We start from the raw sequence: 17,400 nt of genomic DNA, 5'->3' as shown, positions 1-17,400 counted from the left end.
CCTGAAATAAATTGCTGAATGTTCCTGAAATAAAAACTGCAAACTTTCATGTGAATAGACCTCCACAACAATAGGGAGTTGTTCCAGTCTGTGAATAGGACAGTGTCAGTGTGACCAACAAAGCTGGGGGCTGGACATTCCTGACACCCTTGTCCCCTGGCTAGCCTTTGGCCACTTATGTCATTCAACCACATATGTTTCTGGAAATCACTTTCAGGCAAAGTACATGGTCAATATTTACACCCTGAAGTGCACCCTTCATCCCAGAGCCCTGTTTTCACAGCTTCTGCCCCACAGCCGCACTTCTGACTGCCAGCATTACCAACACCCACGGGAGCAGCCATCAAACACAGGCAGCGCTTTGTTCTCCGTGTCCCTCCACCCCCACTCCCCAACAGTCACTTCGTGTTTTAATTTGTATATTCTGGAAAACATCATGGGATGGCAATGGCGAACAAGCCAAACAACAAAATGACCTAGGAACTGAGCAGCCATGGGAAAGAAAAAGTGTGGTATCCTGCATTAGATCGAGGTGGGCTGGAGTCTTCACTCCTTACTTGGAATACAGCCTTTAAAAAGAGCCTTGGCTTAGGTCTTAGTTTTCTTACATGAAAATGGGATAGTAAAACCCATCTCACAAAGTTGCTGTCAACACTAAATAAGATATTGTTCAAAGTGCCCGGTATACAGTATGTGTTCAGTAATCAGAAGCTATTTCAGTCCTTCTGTCCAATCGTCCCGGGACACATGAAGCTAATGGCAATTTCAGACAGTGGAAAAGACAAATGAAAACTCCCGACTTTATCTGTGTGTCCTGATCAAAATGGTCCAGATGCTAACGCCCAGTGTAAGGGCCTGCGGGGTCTCCTGATCGAACTGCAGACCAACAAAAAGTACTTGACTGAGATCTGTGGCATTTTATTTACATGAAAGGAAAGTTAGGTTTGCCAAATTGAGTCCCTTTGTTTACAGCAAGGGACAAGTGATCCCCAGAGAGCGTGACTAAGGAGCCAGACAGGCGATGGAGTTGTGCATCCGCTGACCCTTCAGAAAGCCGCTCACTAAGTGAGCGTGAAAGCCGCTCACTTCCACGCACGCCGCTCGCTCCAGTGTCTTCCAGCAATTTCCCGCGCCCACGCCCAAGCGGCCACTGTCTTTCCAGAAGCGGTGCCAACTGCCCGGGTCGAGTCCATCACCCGCAACGGGCTGCCCGGGACCCCACGGGCCTCCGCACCCCGTGCTCATCCTCCCGGACCCCACCTCCAGGCCCGGATCCGAATCCTCTCCCCGGACACGAGCGCTCTTGCAGCCGAGAACCCGGACCACCCGAGCCCAGGAGTCCCCGGAGCCGCGGACGCTGGGACCGCTATTCCCGCTTGGACGGTATCCAGCCGCTGCGGGCCCGCTCCGCTCCCGTTCGCCCCTAGACTCCTGCCTCCCAAAAGTGGACACTCACACTCACCCTTGAAAAGCAGCATCAGGAAGAAGTCGGGCAACCGGGCGCAGAGCTGGAACCCCCGCCGCTGCAGCCTCAGCGCCATGTCTTGGAAAGCTCAGCGGCAGCGGGTTTGCGGCGCAACTAGGCTTCCCCGCGCGCATGCGCCCAGCTTGAGGAGACCCTGCTACCCGCCCCTTGTTACCATAGCGACCACTAGACCCGGCCGAGCAGTCACCATGGTGACAAAGGAAGCTGAAGTCTGGTTATGCTGGATGCAGGGATGCCTGGACCTGCGCCCATCGCGTCTGTTTCAGTGAATTGAGTGGGAGGAGGATGTTTAAGAGTGAGGTGGGGTAAATTTCCATAGCTATAGAATGAGTGCATCTACAGATCAGAGAAGGCACACTCAATTAAAAACTGTAAAATGAAGGGTTTCTCATTTTACCAATAAGGATGCAGCCCAGTTATCTTGGAAGCATTATTGCCTGCACCTTGTTTGAGGCCCCAGTTCCAAATTTGATAAAAGAAAAAAGCTCCAAAATCAATATAAAACATAGCCAACACACGCACTTTACAGTACATAGAAGTGACATCTTTCTGAAACAAGCAAAATTTGTTTCCATGGTAGGTCAAAACTGATGATACACCTATAGTTTCTTCTGCAGAAAACCAGCCTAACTATTTGCCTACCTGAAGGAACATTTAACTACCTGGTTTCTGAATGTAAGAAAATGATAAGGCCAGGGAGGAAAATGCAGCAGAATCTTATGAAGACAAGAAGACAAGATGAAGAGAAGAATAAAATACACTGAAAATTGGACTTAAGGATGCAGGTGGTTTTTAGTGTCATTTAATACTATGGAAAATTTTGAAATAGCTTGTATTATATCTAATATAGAAAGTACATCTCTAATGTTCCAGGAAATATGAGTAAAAACAGAATTTGAATATAGTGATTAGTAAAGTGTGTTAATTTCCAACAACTATGTTTTAATATATAACTAAAGGACTTCAATTTTTCATACAGCCACCCTAAATTTATTTTGGTGTTTTGGGTCTTTACAAAGTAGAATAGTGTGTGTATAATTTACATATATACTAAATTATATTTCAATTTATACTATGTACAAATATCAAAAAACATCAAATAGATTGAGGTTGTTGCCAGATTCATGTTTCAAATGCAATCATTATATAATTTTCTTTATAAGTCTTTTTATTCAGTCACTAAGGATTGTTTTTATTTATTTTAATTATATTTGACTTTTTATGCTATTACAGTTGTCCCAAATTCCCCCCCTTTGTCCCTCTCTATCCAGCACCCACCACTCCCTCTGGCAACCCCCCACCGTTGTCCATGTCCATGGGTCCTGCATGTATGTTCTTTGGCTACTCTATGCCCCATGATGTACTTACAGTCCCATGACTATTCTGTACTACCAATTTGTACTTCTTAATCCCTTCACCTTTTTCATCCATCTACCCAACCCCCCTCCAAAATGTTCTCTGTATCTATGATTCTGTTTCTGTTCTGCTTGTTTATTTTGTTTTTTAGATTAAATTGTTGATAGATATGTATTTATTGCCATTTTATTGTTCATATTTTTTATGTTATTCTTAAAGAACCCTTTAACATTTCTTATAATAATGATTTGGTGATGATGAACTCCTTAAGCTTTTTCTTGTCTGGGAAGCTCTTTATCTGTCCTTTGATTCTAAATGATAGCTTTGCTGAATATAATAATTTTGGTTGTAGGTCCTTGCTTTTCATCACTGTGAATATTTCTTGCCAATCCCTTATAGAATGCAAAGATTCTTTTGAGAAATCAGCTGATAGTCTTATAAGAGCGCCTTTGTAGGTAACTACTGCTTTTCCCTTCCTGCTTTTTTTTAAGATTTTATTTATTTATGTTTAGGGAGAGGGGAAGCAAGGGAGAAAGAGAGGGAGAGAAGCATCAATGTGTGGTTGCCTCTCATGGGCTCCCTATTGGGGAACTGGCTGGCAACCCAGGCATGTGCCCTGACTGGGAATGGAACCAGTGACTCTTTGGTTCTCAGGCCAGCACTCAACCCACTGAGTCACACCAGCCAGGGCTTTTTTTTTTTTTCATTTTCTAAAGCTTCTTTCTATTCTGGTTTATCATGATCCAAAGTCACAAGTAACAGTATGTGAAAATTATTTTATGGTGGTAGCCTCCCTTCATCAAACACATAATAAAGAAATTAAAAGAGAATATTCTTTTTAGGTCCACTGGCTATTTTTCCTTCTGCTCTCTCTTTCCTCTATTATTTTCTTCAGCTCCTGGTTATACAGCCAGGGGTTATTTGCCTAACTGAAGGGACCATTTTGGTTACTTGAGGAATGTAAGATGGTTTCTGACTGTGGACCCAGTACAGTTTTAAGAAATTGTGCCTCTTTTCTCCTACTGGAGTTCCTGTGCTTGCACTGTGAAACAGTTCTGCCTATTAAAATGTCTTCTCCCCTAGGAAATCTTTCAAAAGTCCAAACAAGATTACAAAGCAGCTCCATGCATATCCTATAAGGAGCAGAGGTTTATCTGAGAGTGGAGGCAGGTCCTTCATTGTAAAACATTGATAATCCTCTACATATGGAGTCTGCCAGCTATGACCTGTAGCTGAGATACACGATTCTGGAATGGAGGCCCACCACTAAGGCAGCAGGACAGGGTAGAATGCACTGGGTGGTCAAGTGGTCTGCTCTTCCTTAAGATTTTACTGTTCCCAGCAAAGCTCCAGGAGAGCTCCGGTCCTGTTCAGAAGGGAATCAGAGCTCTGAAAGCATTCAGTGTGTGGGCTCTAGAGTCTGTGCTTCTATCATCACATCATCCACCTGAGTCTGCTTATTTTTTTTTTAATGTTTTTAAAAATTATTGATTTTTAGAGAGAGAAAAGAGAGAAATATCAACTTGTTTTCCACTCATTTATGCATTCATTAGTTGCTTCTTGTATGTGCCCTGACTGGAGATTGAGCCCTCACTCAACCTTGGCGAAGGGGACGATGCTGGAACCAACTGAACTACCCAGCCAGGGCTCAATATGCTTATTTCTAATGTGTGGCTTACTAAGGAGGGACGTATTTCTTAGAAGAGCTCAAGGAACTAAACATGCTTGTGCTACACTTGAACAAAAGCATTTGCAGTATTTTTCGATACTAGCATAAAGTGTAAATCAAGCGGCAAAGGAAAAGCAAGGTTTTCCCCGTGAGTCTCGCCTCAGAGCAGCCTGCAGAAGTCCCGGCAGCAGTAGTCCGGGAAGGGGAATGTGGGCTCTGAGGTCTGGTGGACTGTGATCCCAGTTCTCAGTTTTTATAAATGTGGGGAAGTTACTTACCTTCTCTAAGCCTTAAATTCCTTGCCTGTAGAACAGGGATAACAATACCTACCTAACATGGTCATGTGGAAATCACACGAGATAAACAGCTGAAACAGAATGTGTTTGTTGTGTGAAGGAAAAGGAGGCCACATGGTAAACGCGCCAAGCTCAGGGGAGGCCTGCAGGATGGCCTCACAAACTCAGTGACCAATGTAACCACACAGGATGGTCTGAACTGAAAACTTCCTAACTAAAAACTGTTCCGGTGAGTAGTCATGTCCTAGTGTGGTGTTTTTCCCTAACATTAGTCAATCTTCACCTAAACTGATCCTGTCTATTGTCTTTTTGTGTGTAGCATAATATACCTGATGACATGCCTTTGTAATATTGGAGTAATTTCCCCACCACCACCCCTCAAAGCACAATCACCCAACCACCACACCAGAGCAGAGACCAAAGTCCCTTCACTGTTATCGTTATCATGTTCATTGTTAACTGTTAGCTATCCTGTAGCCCTGTGTACAAGAAGTATGCCTATCATTTTACTTTCTATCCAATCCCAGAGATTTCCTGCTTTGCTTTCTCCTGCCTCCCCCGTCTATCACCCATGGATTCCATGTAACCCTCTTAAACCTTTCCCTTTGATTCTGATGTATAAAATAAGAGCTAAAACTGCCACTTTCCGGAGCATTTTCTCAATCCCTTGAGATTTTGCTTTCCAGCAGTTGTCATCATTTTGGCTCAAATAAACTCATAAAAACTTTTACAGCTTTGGATGTTTCTCACATTGACAATTGCTATACCCCTTTCCTTTCCTAGTATTTTAGTTCAGTTCAGACAAAACAGTTACAATATTCCTGGAGAGTCCTGATTAAAAAAAAAAAGAAAAAAGTAGGACCTTCAGCCTGCAAATGTGTCAGAAGGAATGAGAAACACAGAAGAGTTTTACATCAGGGTGTGTTTATTTTTTGGTGTGACTATATTCTTTAAAAGTAACAGGGCTATGGCTTCTGTTCTTTCACGCCGTTATACGCCTGAAGTCAACCCTCGCCGCATGAGAGCAGGGAGGTCTCTGACAGAGGAGATTCTCTGACCCACCGTAGTCCCATGAACGCATTCCCCTTCAGGGCTCCTCAAGGATTCTGCTGCTCCCTCTCCTCTCCCTTTAAGTCCTACCTTTCTTGCGTATTTCCAGATCCATTCTCTCACATGTTATCACAACTATCATCCTCTGCTCTTTCTCTTAAAACTATTTCTTTCATTTTATTTAAATAAGAGGGCCCACCCCCCAATCTAAGAAAATAGTGGCCGTCTAAACCTCTATCCACTCCAGCAGGATATGCTGCTGGTGCTACAGAAGGAAGGGAAGGTCTGCGGTTCCACCTATTTGCATATTCTCTGCTCCATAGTGGTGCCACTGAAAATGGTCACGCTGAAACCAGAAAAGTTAGTGTTCATGCTGCCTGTCTCTACCAGAACCAGTAAGTACAAGTGGGGCTTAAATCTTTATGGGCAGCCCTGCCTGGTGTGTGTGGCTCAGTGGATTGAGTGCCGGCCTGCAAAACCAAAAGGTCACAGGTTTGATTCCCAGTCAGGGCACATGCCTGGGTTTCAGGCCAAGCCTCTGGTGGGGGTGGGGGGTGTGACAGACAACCACATATTGATGTTTCTTTCCCTCTCTTTCTCCCTCCCTTCCTTGCTCTAAAATAAATAAATAAAATCTTTTAAAAAATATCTTTATGGGCACTTTATTCAGATGACCAGAGAACTGAGAAGATGATGGGTTATATACCCTGAAAAACAATCTTAACATCTCATCTCAACCTTTTCATAGGGAGAAGGAAGGGTAGGTAAGCAGTTTGGAAAAAAGTTTAAACAGAGTTGCAGCCTGGTGGCAATTTTCTAGCACTTCTTTATCTGCTGATGAGCAATCCTTTATCTACAGCATGGACATCCCCTCCCTGGAACACAAGGGCTAAGATACAAACTCACCACTTGCAGACCCCTTGGGGCACAAAGGTTTAATTGCTTGTGGACATCCTGGAGTGACAGAGGTCATGTATTCCAGTTCTTGGATAAACAGCTTTCCATGTGCATTAATCACTTTAGCCTAGCAACTATAACTACAGCTAAAATCCTTAACTCTTGATTTCCCCTATCAATATTAATGTCAGAGTTTTGGCTTTAAGTGGCTTCCTAGAACAGAGGTCTCCAAATGGGCCTCATAGCAGGAGGTTAGCAGATTAAAGTCAAGGTAGTGAGTGGGAGAGGGGCTGGGCCTCAGCAAGGTGGGGGAACCAGTGTCCGCTGCCAATGCCACTCCAGCCTGTCCCACATCACCCACACTGGCCCCACCTCAGCCATGATGGTCCACGGCTTCCAGAGTAGCCACTGGGACTTCTCCTTTGGGCCCCAGAAGCTGACAGCTACCAAGACCCACATATCTACCAAGATCCACATCATGGAGTCAGAGGATGTGGAGAAGTTAGCTGATGAATTGTATATGCCATCCCTCTTTGAAATGATGTTTGGAGGCAAATATTTTTTTAAGATTTTATTTATTTATTTTCAGAGAGAGGGGAAGGGAGGGAGAAAGAGAGAGAAAGATCAATGTATGTAAGAGACATCAGTTGGTTGCCTCTTTCTCACCCCCAACCAGAGACCTGGCCTACAACCCAGGCATGTGCCCTGACTGAACCAGTGACCTTTTGGTTCACAGGCCAGTGCTTAGTCCACTGAGCGAGTCACACCAGCCAGGGCTGCAAATGTCTTAGGAACCCAGCACTGTTCTTGCCTTGGGATTGAGTTCAATGCTACAGATGCTTTAAAATGTGTAAACAACTATCAAGAAATGCTCAAAGTAGCCTTGCGGAAGAGCAGCAGGAAAGCAGGACAGAGGGTGAACACTCCAAGGAGGTTATTAAACCACATGATGGGACCTATACAACAGATTATAATGGAACGTCACTTGAAGAATCACTCAAGTTAAAGGTGGTACCTACAACAGATCTTATAAATACAGAGAAATTGAAAGCCAGAGAACAGATTCAGTTTTTTGAAGAAGTTCTCCTGTTTGAGATGAACTTCATGATCATGGAGTTTCAAGTCTAAGGGCGAAGATCAGAGTAATGTCCTCCAGCTTTTTCCTACTGTTGCAGTTTTTTCTTTTTCTTTTTGAGAACTGATGGAGAACTTATCAGAATGAATGACACGAGACCTTACCAGAGGCTGACAAGACTGCATGTTATGAGAATATACATCCAGAGAGAGCAAAATTGCTAATGTAACGCATGCTCCTCCTCCCTTCTTCATGGACCCCAGTGAAGTAGTACAGAAATTAATGATCAAGAAGGCAGTTTGTGAGAAGCTGATATTTCCAGAAAGAATTGGCCATAACCCCACAGACTCACAAGAAAACGCTCCTGAAGCATAGAAGGTGACGTAGCACACGCTCACCATGAACCTGATGGAGACCTAGGCCATGTGGGCGGGGGCATGTTTCTTAGGATAATTAATGGCCTTGTCTTTGAGCAGATTTTCAGTAGCCTTAAAGGAAAGAAAATAAAAGATTGTTGCAGGCAAAAAAAAAAAAAGATAAATAAAGTCAAGGTATACTGAGATTGCCATAAAAGCACTGAAAAGCCTGCTGCCATTTCCAACCTCCTGTCTTTGTGAAGCAGGTTTTCTGCAGTGACAGCAACCAAAATGAGAGTAGGAGTAGACTGGACATAAGCAACACAGTCCAGTGTCACCGTCCCCGCCACCCCCAGATGGGACCATCTAGTTGCAGGAAACAAGCTCGGGGCTCCCCCTGCTTCTGTATTATGGGGATTTGCATAACTATTTCATTATATGTAACAATGTAATAATAATAGAAATAAAGTGCACAGTAACTGTAATGCACTTGAATCATTCTGAAACCATCCCCTCTCTGACCCCACCCATGAAAATATTGTCTTCCACAAAACTGGTCCCTGGTGCCAAAAAGGTGGGGGACCACTGTCCTAGAGAAAGGTCTTTTTAACAAGCAACTTAGCAGACCTTTCATATTTCAACCAAAGAAGGGTAGGTGTTCATGTCCTAAATTGTGTGTGTGTGTGTGTGTGTGTGTGTGTGTGTATGTGTGTTTGTAGTAAATGTGTCATGCAGGCCATCGGTGAAAGAATCACTCACCTCTGCTGGGGGAGAAGTTAAAGTGTCCCCTTTGCTTCACTGTCAGCCAGGGTCTCTTTGCTCACCAATGCACATGGAAACGTAGCACCACACGGCCACAGCCACAATGATGGATGGACAATAGCATGCCCGCAGTGAAAGTCTGACACAGGGTTTGCTTCCTTGAGGCCGAGGCCCTCGGAATCCTGCATCCCAGATTCCTCTGTCAGGGTGGCGGCTGCAGTTCTTTCTCTGAGGAGATGGAGAAGCAAGGCTTGGTTGGCCCTGTGCCCCCCACAAACACCCGGGAACAGGTGTCAGGGACAGCTGGTAAACAACACTGCACAGACCCCTTCAGCAGGGACTCCTGCGGTGAGATAAAACAGACCAGGTCTTTTTTTTTTTTCCCCTCTACTTGACCTGGTAAATATTTCCACTGGCCCAGGGAGAAGGTGAGAAACTCTTCCTAATCTGTGCTTTCGGGCTGAGGACACAGATGAGCATTGGGACACCCATGCTATCTGAACTGTCTTAAAGCCAAGCCCAGCAGCAACAGCTGCTCTGTGAGGCTGAGGGTGAGAAGCTTGGCGGTGAGGGACCCTAACCTCCAGCACAGAGGTACCTGCAGCGCTGGCATGCTCCGGGTGTGTGCCTCCTGAACACTCCAACTGTTACTGTGCACAGCTGATTATTAACAAGGAAGGAAGCAAAGGGAGCTGGACATTGTTGAACATAATCAACCATGGAGCATAAGCCTGTTGGCTTCACCAGAAAGCTACAGCTTCTCACTCTCCAGGGCATCACAGCATTGCCCTGCCAAGGATGAACTCCCCTCCGTTCCCTCCTCCAGTACCGGATTTTGGAGGGAGCTGAGGGAGGTGAGCTTATGCTCAACAGTAGTCAAAATGGTACAGGGAGAGATGCTTGACCATGAAGGCCTGTTATAACCTGGGAAAGGGTTGGACCCATCAGTAGCCTGGAAAACTTGGGAAGTTGATTGGTTGTTTTGAAAAAGCTCTTGGGCCTTCCCAAACCCCAGGGAACAAAGAAGAGCTCTCTTTCTTGGTGACCCATACTTACCCACGCACTCCCATGTTCTTTCTTCATAACCATGTGCTCCCAGCAGCCACATGGGCAATGGCCTTGCAGACTCCAAATGCAGCCTCCCGCAGGAGCCTACATACCCAGCACAGCCACAGACACAGGGGCAGCCTTCCACCCGAACAGATCTTGCCATACCACAATCTCCTGAGCGTGTGTCAGCGGCCTGCTTTTTTCCCGAGCCTGTGAAAGAGACCCACTTCCACTGGCAACACAACTACTTTGTTTACAGATTGGAGATATTTTTATCCCAACCCTCCAATCAGGGGTAATTTTCTCTTCACACCAATTTCACCATCCAGTGTGTACTTACTTCCATGAAGCCTTGCCCTGCTCTGAGTCCCTTCCTGGGTCAGACCTCCACTCCAGGGTTTGGAAGGAAGTTCTTCCTGAGGGCTCTGGGCCTCGGTGGGGGAGGGAGGGCCAGGGGGGCCAGTGTGACAACATGCTCTGCTCACTCCTTCACAGGAGTGGGAGGCTGTTGTTTCTGGCTGCCACTGAAGAGATTCTGGATATCCTGTTCCAAGGCTGGCAATAGGGGCATTTGATTCCATTTCCCTGATGTCCAACGTGATGAGGATTATACCATGAGAAGCTTTTTTTATCCCCCCGAGATTATTTATTATCATGCCTCTTAAGCAATCGGATAATGCCCTAGGTAAAACTCTCACATTTCTCTTTAATCCCATGGAATGCATTCCTGCCAGATTCAGGACTGGGAGGAGTGGCTGTGTTTGGTCCTCCAGGGTGACGTCTGATCCTCAGAGCACGCAGGAGCACAGCAGCCGTACCTGGTGGGGATGGCCACTCTCAGGCCTGCAGAGGACAGGGGTCTCGAATCACCTGCCCCCCCCAACACCTCCACGACTCTGCACCCTTTGCACTCCAATGTCTCGCCTTATTCCAGTCACTTTCCCCACGCCACATTTTGTTATCTGGCCAGTCGTTGTCCTCTAGAGTTGCACTGTACAGTGTACCCAAGGCCTGTCACTAGCTCCTGCCAGGAGAGACCACGGAAGGGACATGGAGCTCCTCTGAGCAGTAAACCTTCCTCGTGTACCCCCACGGGGTGGCCACCCCACCACCACCAGCTTAGTGCAAGCTTTGTCATTTTTTCATCTAGATTCTTAACTTGATTTCCAGGAACCCTCATGTATCTTCTGTATCTAGACCTTTATTTTCAAAACTGTGAGCAGCACAGGGTAGAGAACAATAGTAGGTGCTCAGTAAATATTGTGGAATGAACGAATGTCAGACTCCTGTGTCCCGCAGAATGAACATCAGCTCATGCTGTTCTGCTTAAAATTCTTAAGTGGCTCTGTATTACCTTCAGAATGAAGTTTGATTCCCTTGTACAAATGAAAAAGTTATGGCTGAAAAAAAAACGAGCCTTTTGGTCATAAGCATCACAACATATCATCTCATGATTACATCTTCCTCTACGCCAATGAATCTAGTTGCGCGAGTTCTTTGAACTTCCTAAAACTTGCCAAGTTCTTCTAAGCCTGTGAAGTTCCCTGGGTGGCCCCTTTTGCCTGTATTGCCCCTCCTTGAGCCCAGTCAGTTTCCAACTCCAACGTGTCCTCTAGGAGCCACTGAAAGCTCCTAGCATGTCCTCCTCATGGAAGGATTTTCAGACCCCAGTGTTCCAAGATGACTCAGTGGCCCTCCTCTGTCCCTCCATAATGCACTGTATTATAAACGTACCCATTTTACACTTTATCCCATTGTACGGTGATGCCCTATTTTCTCTGTAGATTTTCCAGACTTCTAGAGTTTAATACTATTTCCAACCTTCCTTCTTTTCTAGTACATGCCCTCAAGACTGTAATTCCTTTCTAAGCACTCCACTGGCTACATCTCACATCCACAGTGTAATATACATTGTCTTGCTTCCAAGGACTTTCTAATTTTTCTTATGATTTCTATCTGACCATTCATAATACAGAAGTTTATTCCCTGATGATTGGATAAAGGGCTCTAAATATATATTCATTAGTGATATATAGATATAGATATAGATATAGATATAGATATAGATATATACTCTTCTTTCCTATTAACTTTATCTGTTTCTAGAAAAGTTTTTATTAAATATTGTTGGGAACTGCCCTGCCTGGTTTCAGAAGCCATAACTCCCCATGGCTAAGGCTGAGTAAAAAGACCTTGGAACCATAAGCTACTCAGGAGACAAAGCTTATATTCCTGGTAGGGGCACCGCCTCTGCCCCCTTTTACTTCACCCGGCCTGGCCTCGAGCGGATGACCAGTTAGCCAATGATGGGTAAGATTCCTCAAAAGAAGCCCGGGCTGGCGTAGCTCAGTGGATTGAGCGCGGGCTGGGAACCAAAGTGTCCCAGGTTCAATTCCCAGCCAGGGTACATTCCTGGGTTGCAGGCCATAACCCCCAGCAACCGCACATTGATGTTTCTCTCTATCTCTCTCTTTATCTCTATCTCCCTCCCTTCCCTCCCTAAAAATAAATAAATAAAATCTTTAAAAAAAAAAAAAGATTCCTCAAAAGAGAGATGACCTAAGACAGGCATGGTCATGAAGGGGCCCTCAGGGAAGGACTTGGTGGGCTATAGAAAAAGGGGGTGATGGACCCTCACCCCTCGGCTTTGACATAGCCTGAGTCCTCATTCTGTCTGTGAGAAGTCTCCTAATCTCTTGGCTGCATTGCTTCCCTTGCCTGACTCAAGCCTGAAACAATGCCAGAGGTGGTGCGGCCCTGTGCTGGAAAGGGTGATCAGGCCTAAGAATGCATAAAATCCTGTGAAACCTGCTTTGTTTAGAATGCCCTCAATTTAAATGACAAGGGTCCAAGCATAATGGGTTTGTTTCCCCAAAGTTTTATGGCCCTTTAGCTAACTAACCCTGACTCAGAATAAGCCCTCAGAGTTCTTTGTATGTTATCTATTGTTTGATCCTTACTGCGTGACAATGATCGATGAACTTTACATATATATATATATATATATATATATATATATATATATATAACCTGTATTCCTGTGCCAATTGAACCCAATAAAAGCCCATTGAGGAACAGGCTCCTGGCCCTTCTCTTTTGAGAGATTAGTCACCTTTCCTCCCCAAGCAGATCACGTGCTGGTAGACTTATTCTCACCTGGGGGTGGGGTTGGGGAGCCCGTAGGCAGAGCCACTCCAACACAATATCACACTATGGTTATGGATGTCTCATTATTTCATTATAATTCTGTCAAAATGCTCTTCATTTTCTAACTACATGGCATACAGGTGCAGGAGAGCCATACCACTCTGGCGACATCGTGCAGCATGCACAGGGGTCTTACCCTCTGACTGTCTCCACTCCTCTCCCTCTGGCTCAACTACAGAAATGCTACTCTTGCCTGACTCAGAGCAGCTTCTTCCATTCTCAAGCTCCCTGGAGACATAGCTGCTCTCCTACACAGGTCTATTAAAGATTTTCTCCCAAACACACAGTCTTCTCCATGAATGAAACCATGGCAAACACAATAGTCTCTGCCACATTGAGTGACAGCGAGGCCCTGTATGTCACCTCCTCCAGTGGAAGGACCCTGAGTGTGACCTTGCACGTGCAGCTGTGTACCTCCACAAATGCTCTTCCATGTTTGTTCTTTTATGTAGGCAATAATTAATTTTAGACTGCAATTAAGAATAAAAAGCATTCATCTGTGCAAAAGGAGCTGCAGCCCAGGAGAAACATGTTTAGGTGGCAACCTCAGTTGTGCTCAAGTCAAAAAGGAGGCCGTCGTTCATGGAGAAAGTTTCCACCCATTTCCCAATTTTATGCAGATGAGGTTTTCAAATTGTGCAGTTCCTATTGGTTTATATAGGGGCAAATAAGGATACCATTGGTGTAGTTCTTTTTTTAAAGTTAATTTTATTTATTTGAGATATATTAGAGAGAGAAACATCTATTTCTTGTTCCACTTATTGATGCATTCATTGGTTAATTCTTGTATGTGCTCTGACCAGGGATTGAACCCACAACCTTGGCCTATTGGGACAATGCTCTAACCAACTGAGCTATCCAGGCAGAGCCAATTGGCATAGATCTGGCGGTCTATGTCCATTGGTAGGAAGGTGAAACCAGGGCTTACCTACAGTGGTTGACTCAGGAGACATGAAAAGAATCGGGCAATGGTGTGGGAAGCCAAATGTTCAGTCTGAGGTTCTTCTCAGACTATCCGTAAAGTTTGGGCCATGGGTTGACCATGGGGAGTCCATCTCAGCAGATAAAGTTCTTCTCAGGGTTCCCATCAAGTGAATCTTTTTTCTTGGGCTCCACAACTACATAGTGGTTGCTCAATGGATGTGTTAGAATGTTCAGAAAAACACACTCACATAGGCATCATACTGACATATGTTACAGAATTTCCTATAACAATTCCTCATAATAAAAGAACATCTTTGTGCTTAGAATGACTGAGGAGGTCTTCTTCCTAGGGGTGTAGAAATACCTGTATAAGCCTTGATAATCATCAGCAGTTAAGTACCCACCTAGCAAACATTATATTTTGTTTGTGCCTGGTACTGAGCAAGGGACCAGAAATAATGTGGACACAGTTTCAATCTTTAAGGAGTCCACAGTCCAGTGGGAGAAATAGGGGATAAAAAGAATTACACCTTTGGGGTCAAGTAACTCAGAATGAGCTCATGTGGATAACCACTATTCTATAGCACCACACAGGAAAATTCTGAATAAAGCAGAACAGAAAAGTTAAATGAAGATTTGTTACAGAACAGACCAGAGGGGGTGAACAATATACAAGAACCCCCCCTTTTCCTCCAGGGGTCCCTACTCCCCACTATGTTCACTATGCCTGCCCCCAGAGGAAAGATGTCTCTCAATGCCAGAGATTTGTGAAAAGGAAGTATTTATTTAAAAGCTATACAAACTTAGAGTAGTGACTTAATGTCTTCATTAAAATAATAAAAGTCCTTTAGAATACCCACAGATGCACACAGTCCTTCCTTCTCCCTCTGTCCTAGGGGTACCATATCTCAGGAAAAGAAGTAGAAGTCTGTGATTCGGGCTCCCGGCACCATCAGCTGTGTCACCATCGCAATCTGCAGTTAAGCCAAAGCCATGTGGCACCTTCTCATGGTCCGCCAACAAGAGTCCTTTCACCCCTTTTCTTCCAAATAAAGTTTCTCCTGCTTCCTAAGCCACGTGGCAAAAGGAAGCACCCCCAAAGCCTCGTGGTCCCCACTCTGCCAAAGCTGCATGGTTCTCTCTCCCATGGCTGCCATGCCTGGGTTTAAATGCCCACACCAATCTTCCTCTGCAGCACCATTTCCAACTTCTCCTACAATCAGTTACACCTGCCAGTATTCCTGTATTCTTCCAGCTCTACTGGGCTGTCATAATGTGTCTGGGCAGGTGTGGCCCCATGGCATGGGGCCAACCTTCTCAAATCTCTCATGCAGGTGCTGTAACCAGGGGGAGTTGCCTCCCAGTTACATCTTGGGCGAAAGTCAGTCCCATCCTCCTGGCTGAAAGCATGGCCACAGCTATTTAACATATCCATGAAGCCAGTTAAAGGTTACAGACATGCTAAATGATCATACCAGAGGTTAGCTGCAAAGCTGTTGCCATACAAAACAACTCTGAATGGCCCTGCTCCATGTGTCCCATCCCCCAGCTCAGACTGGTGGGGGGTGAGGACATCCTGTATATTTTTCTAATATTTCCTGGACACCTTGAGTTCTGGACCCCATTACAAATCCCTATTTGGGGCCCTCCTCTTGGCTGTACCCTGTTATAGACTGAGCTTGAAATAAGGAAGAAATCCCCAAGTGACAGAAACAAGGAAGAAATTTAAAGCCGAAACAGGAGGCTTGCAAACTGGGGCCATGGTAATGGGGACAGGAAGAGGAGGGAGTCCCAGGACTACGGGAGCTGAAGTGGGAGAGGGAGCTGGCCTCAGGACCTATCTGCAGCAGGACTTCAGAACTGGAGTTTCTTGTTCCCTCCGGAATGGATGGGTAGGAAAAACCTCTACCCATCTGTTTCTGCCCTAGTCTCTGGGGAAAAAAGTTTCCTGTAAGAAACTCAAACTTTCAGGCCTGGGTCACATTCTCCTGTGGGGTGTGAACTCACACTACCTCCCCAAGCCCCAAAATGAATGTAAAATGTGTTATTACACTGAGGACGCCTCACAACCGGTAGAAGCAAACACACAGCTCTTCCTAGCATGCCCTGAGAACATACAGGGCCCCACAGAATAAAGCAGTTTCTGATGAGGACCAGCTAACGCCTGGCCACAAGGCAGAGTTGGCATATAGAACCAGGAAGAGAATTGGCACCCTAGAATGTGAAAGAAGGCAGTAGGAGATGCACAGCAATACAAAGTGGGAGTTGTAGAGGAATAAAATAAGAACAAGGCAAAGGCAGTGGCTGAAGAGGCAATGGCTCGGAATTTTCAGAATTGATGAACAACATGTGTTTGAAAGAAAGAAAGACAGAACAGATTTAAAATGTAGTCATTTGCCTCCATGCCAGCAAACCGGAACTTAGTTGCAGTATTCAACCTCTCCAAAGAATGTGACCTTTAACCAGTCAAGACATCCAGACTGAAACATCCTTTCTTTTCTTTTGCTAAATAACCTCCTTGCCCCACCCTTCTTTCTGTAAAAATCACCCATTTTTGTACAACCCCTCAGAATACCCTTCTAGTTGCCAGATGGGATGCTGCCTAATTCATGAACCGTTTAATAAAGTCAATTACATATTCAAATTCACTTGATTAAATTTGCAGGTTCTTACAAAAGAGACTTTATTTATTTATTTTTAGAGAGGGAAAGGGAGGGAGAAAGAGAGGGAGAGAAATATTGATCGGTTGCCTCTTATATACACCTCAACCAGGGACTGAACCCGCAACCCAGGCATGTGCCCCGACCAGGAATTGAACTGACAACCTTTTGCTTTGCAAGATGACACCCAACCACTGAGCCACACTGGTCAGGGCAAATCTGTGTTCTTTAACACATGCATGCTTAGCTTAAAGAAGCTACCCCAAACACAATATCCCAGGGTAAAGAACTATCTCATTTTGTTTAGCCACTCCTAGGCATTTGGGTCATTCTTAGAAATAAAAGAAAAACCTCAAAGTTAGTTGGGTTGAAAAGGTAGACTATTTACAAAAGAACAACAGTAATGGCAGAGGCTGGAAAAAATGGAATAATTACTTCAAAGTGCTGAGGTAAATAAGTCGGTCTGGGATTCTGTAGGCAGCTAAATTATGGCTCCAGAATAAGGACGAAACATATAAAATAAAACTTAACAAAAAATAGCCCTGGCTGGTGTGGCTTAGTTTGTTGGAGTGTCATCTGTAACCCAAAGGTTGCAGGTTCGATCCCTGGTTG

At 44.9% G+C, this 17,400-nt stretch overlaps 1 protein-coding gene and 1 pseudogene across 1 annotated transcript in view; one reads left to right on the top strand and one right to left on the bottom strand.

Annotated features, from left to right (window-relative positions):
• The window catches only part of JAM3 (junctional adhesion molecule 3), a 75,855-nt gene extending 74,250 nt beyond the window's left edge, over window positions 1-1,605 (bottom strand). Inside the window, exon 1 of the mRNA XM_028528714.2 lies at window positions 1,463-1,605. Coding sequence (XP_028384515.1) covers window positions 1,463-1,541 — 79 coding nt within the window. The 5' untranslated portion in view covers window positions 1,542-1,605. The remainder of the gene's footprint in view (window positions 1-1,462) is intronic.
• Window positions 1,606-6,732: 5,127 nt separating this feature from the next.
• On the top strand, window positions 6,733-8,340 carry LOC114510238 (annotated as a pseudogene).
• The last annotated feature ends 9,060 nt before the right edge of the window (window positions 8,341-17,400 follow it).

Source organism: Phyllostomus discolor, chromosome 13 (genome assembly GCF_004126475.2).
Source record: "Phyllostomus discolor isolate MPI-MPIP mPhyDis1 chromosome 13, mPhyDis1.pri.v3, whole genome shotgun sequence".
NCBI lineage: Eukaryota > Metazoa > Chordata > Mammalia > Chiroptera > Phyllostomidae > Phyllostomus > Phyllostomus discolor.
Note: the sequence above shows the minus strand (reverse complement) of the source record. Positions and strands in the feature narration are given on the sequence as shown.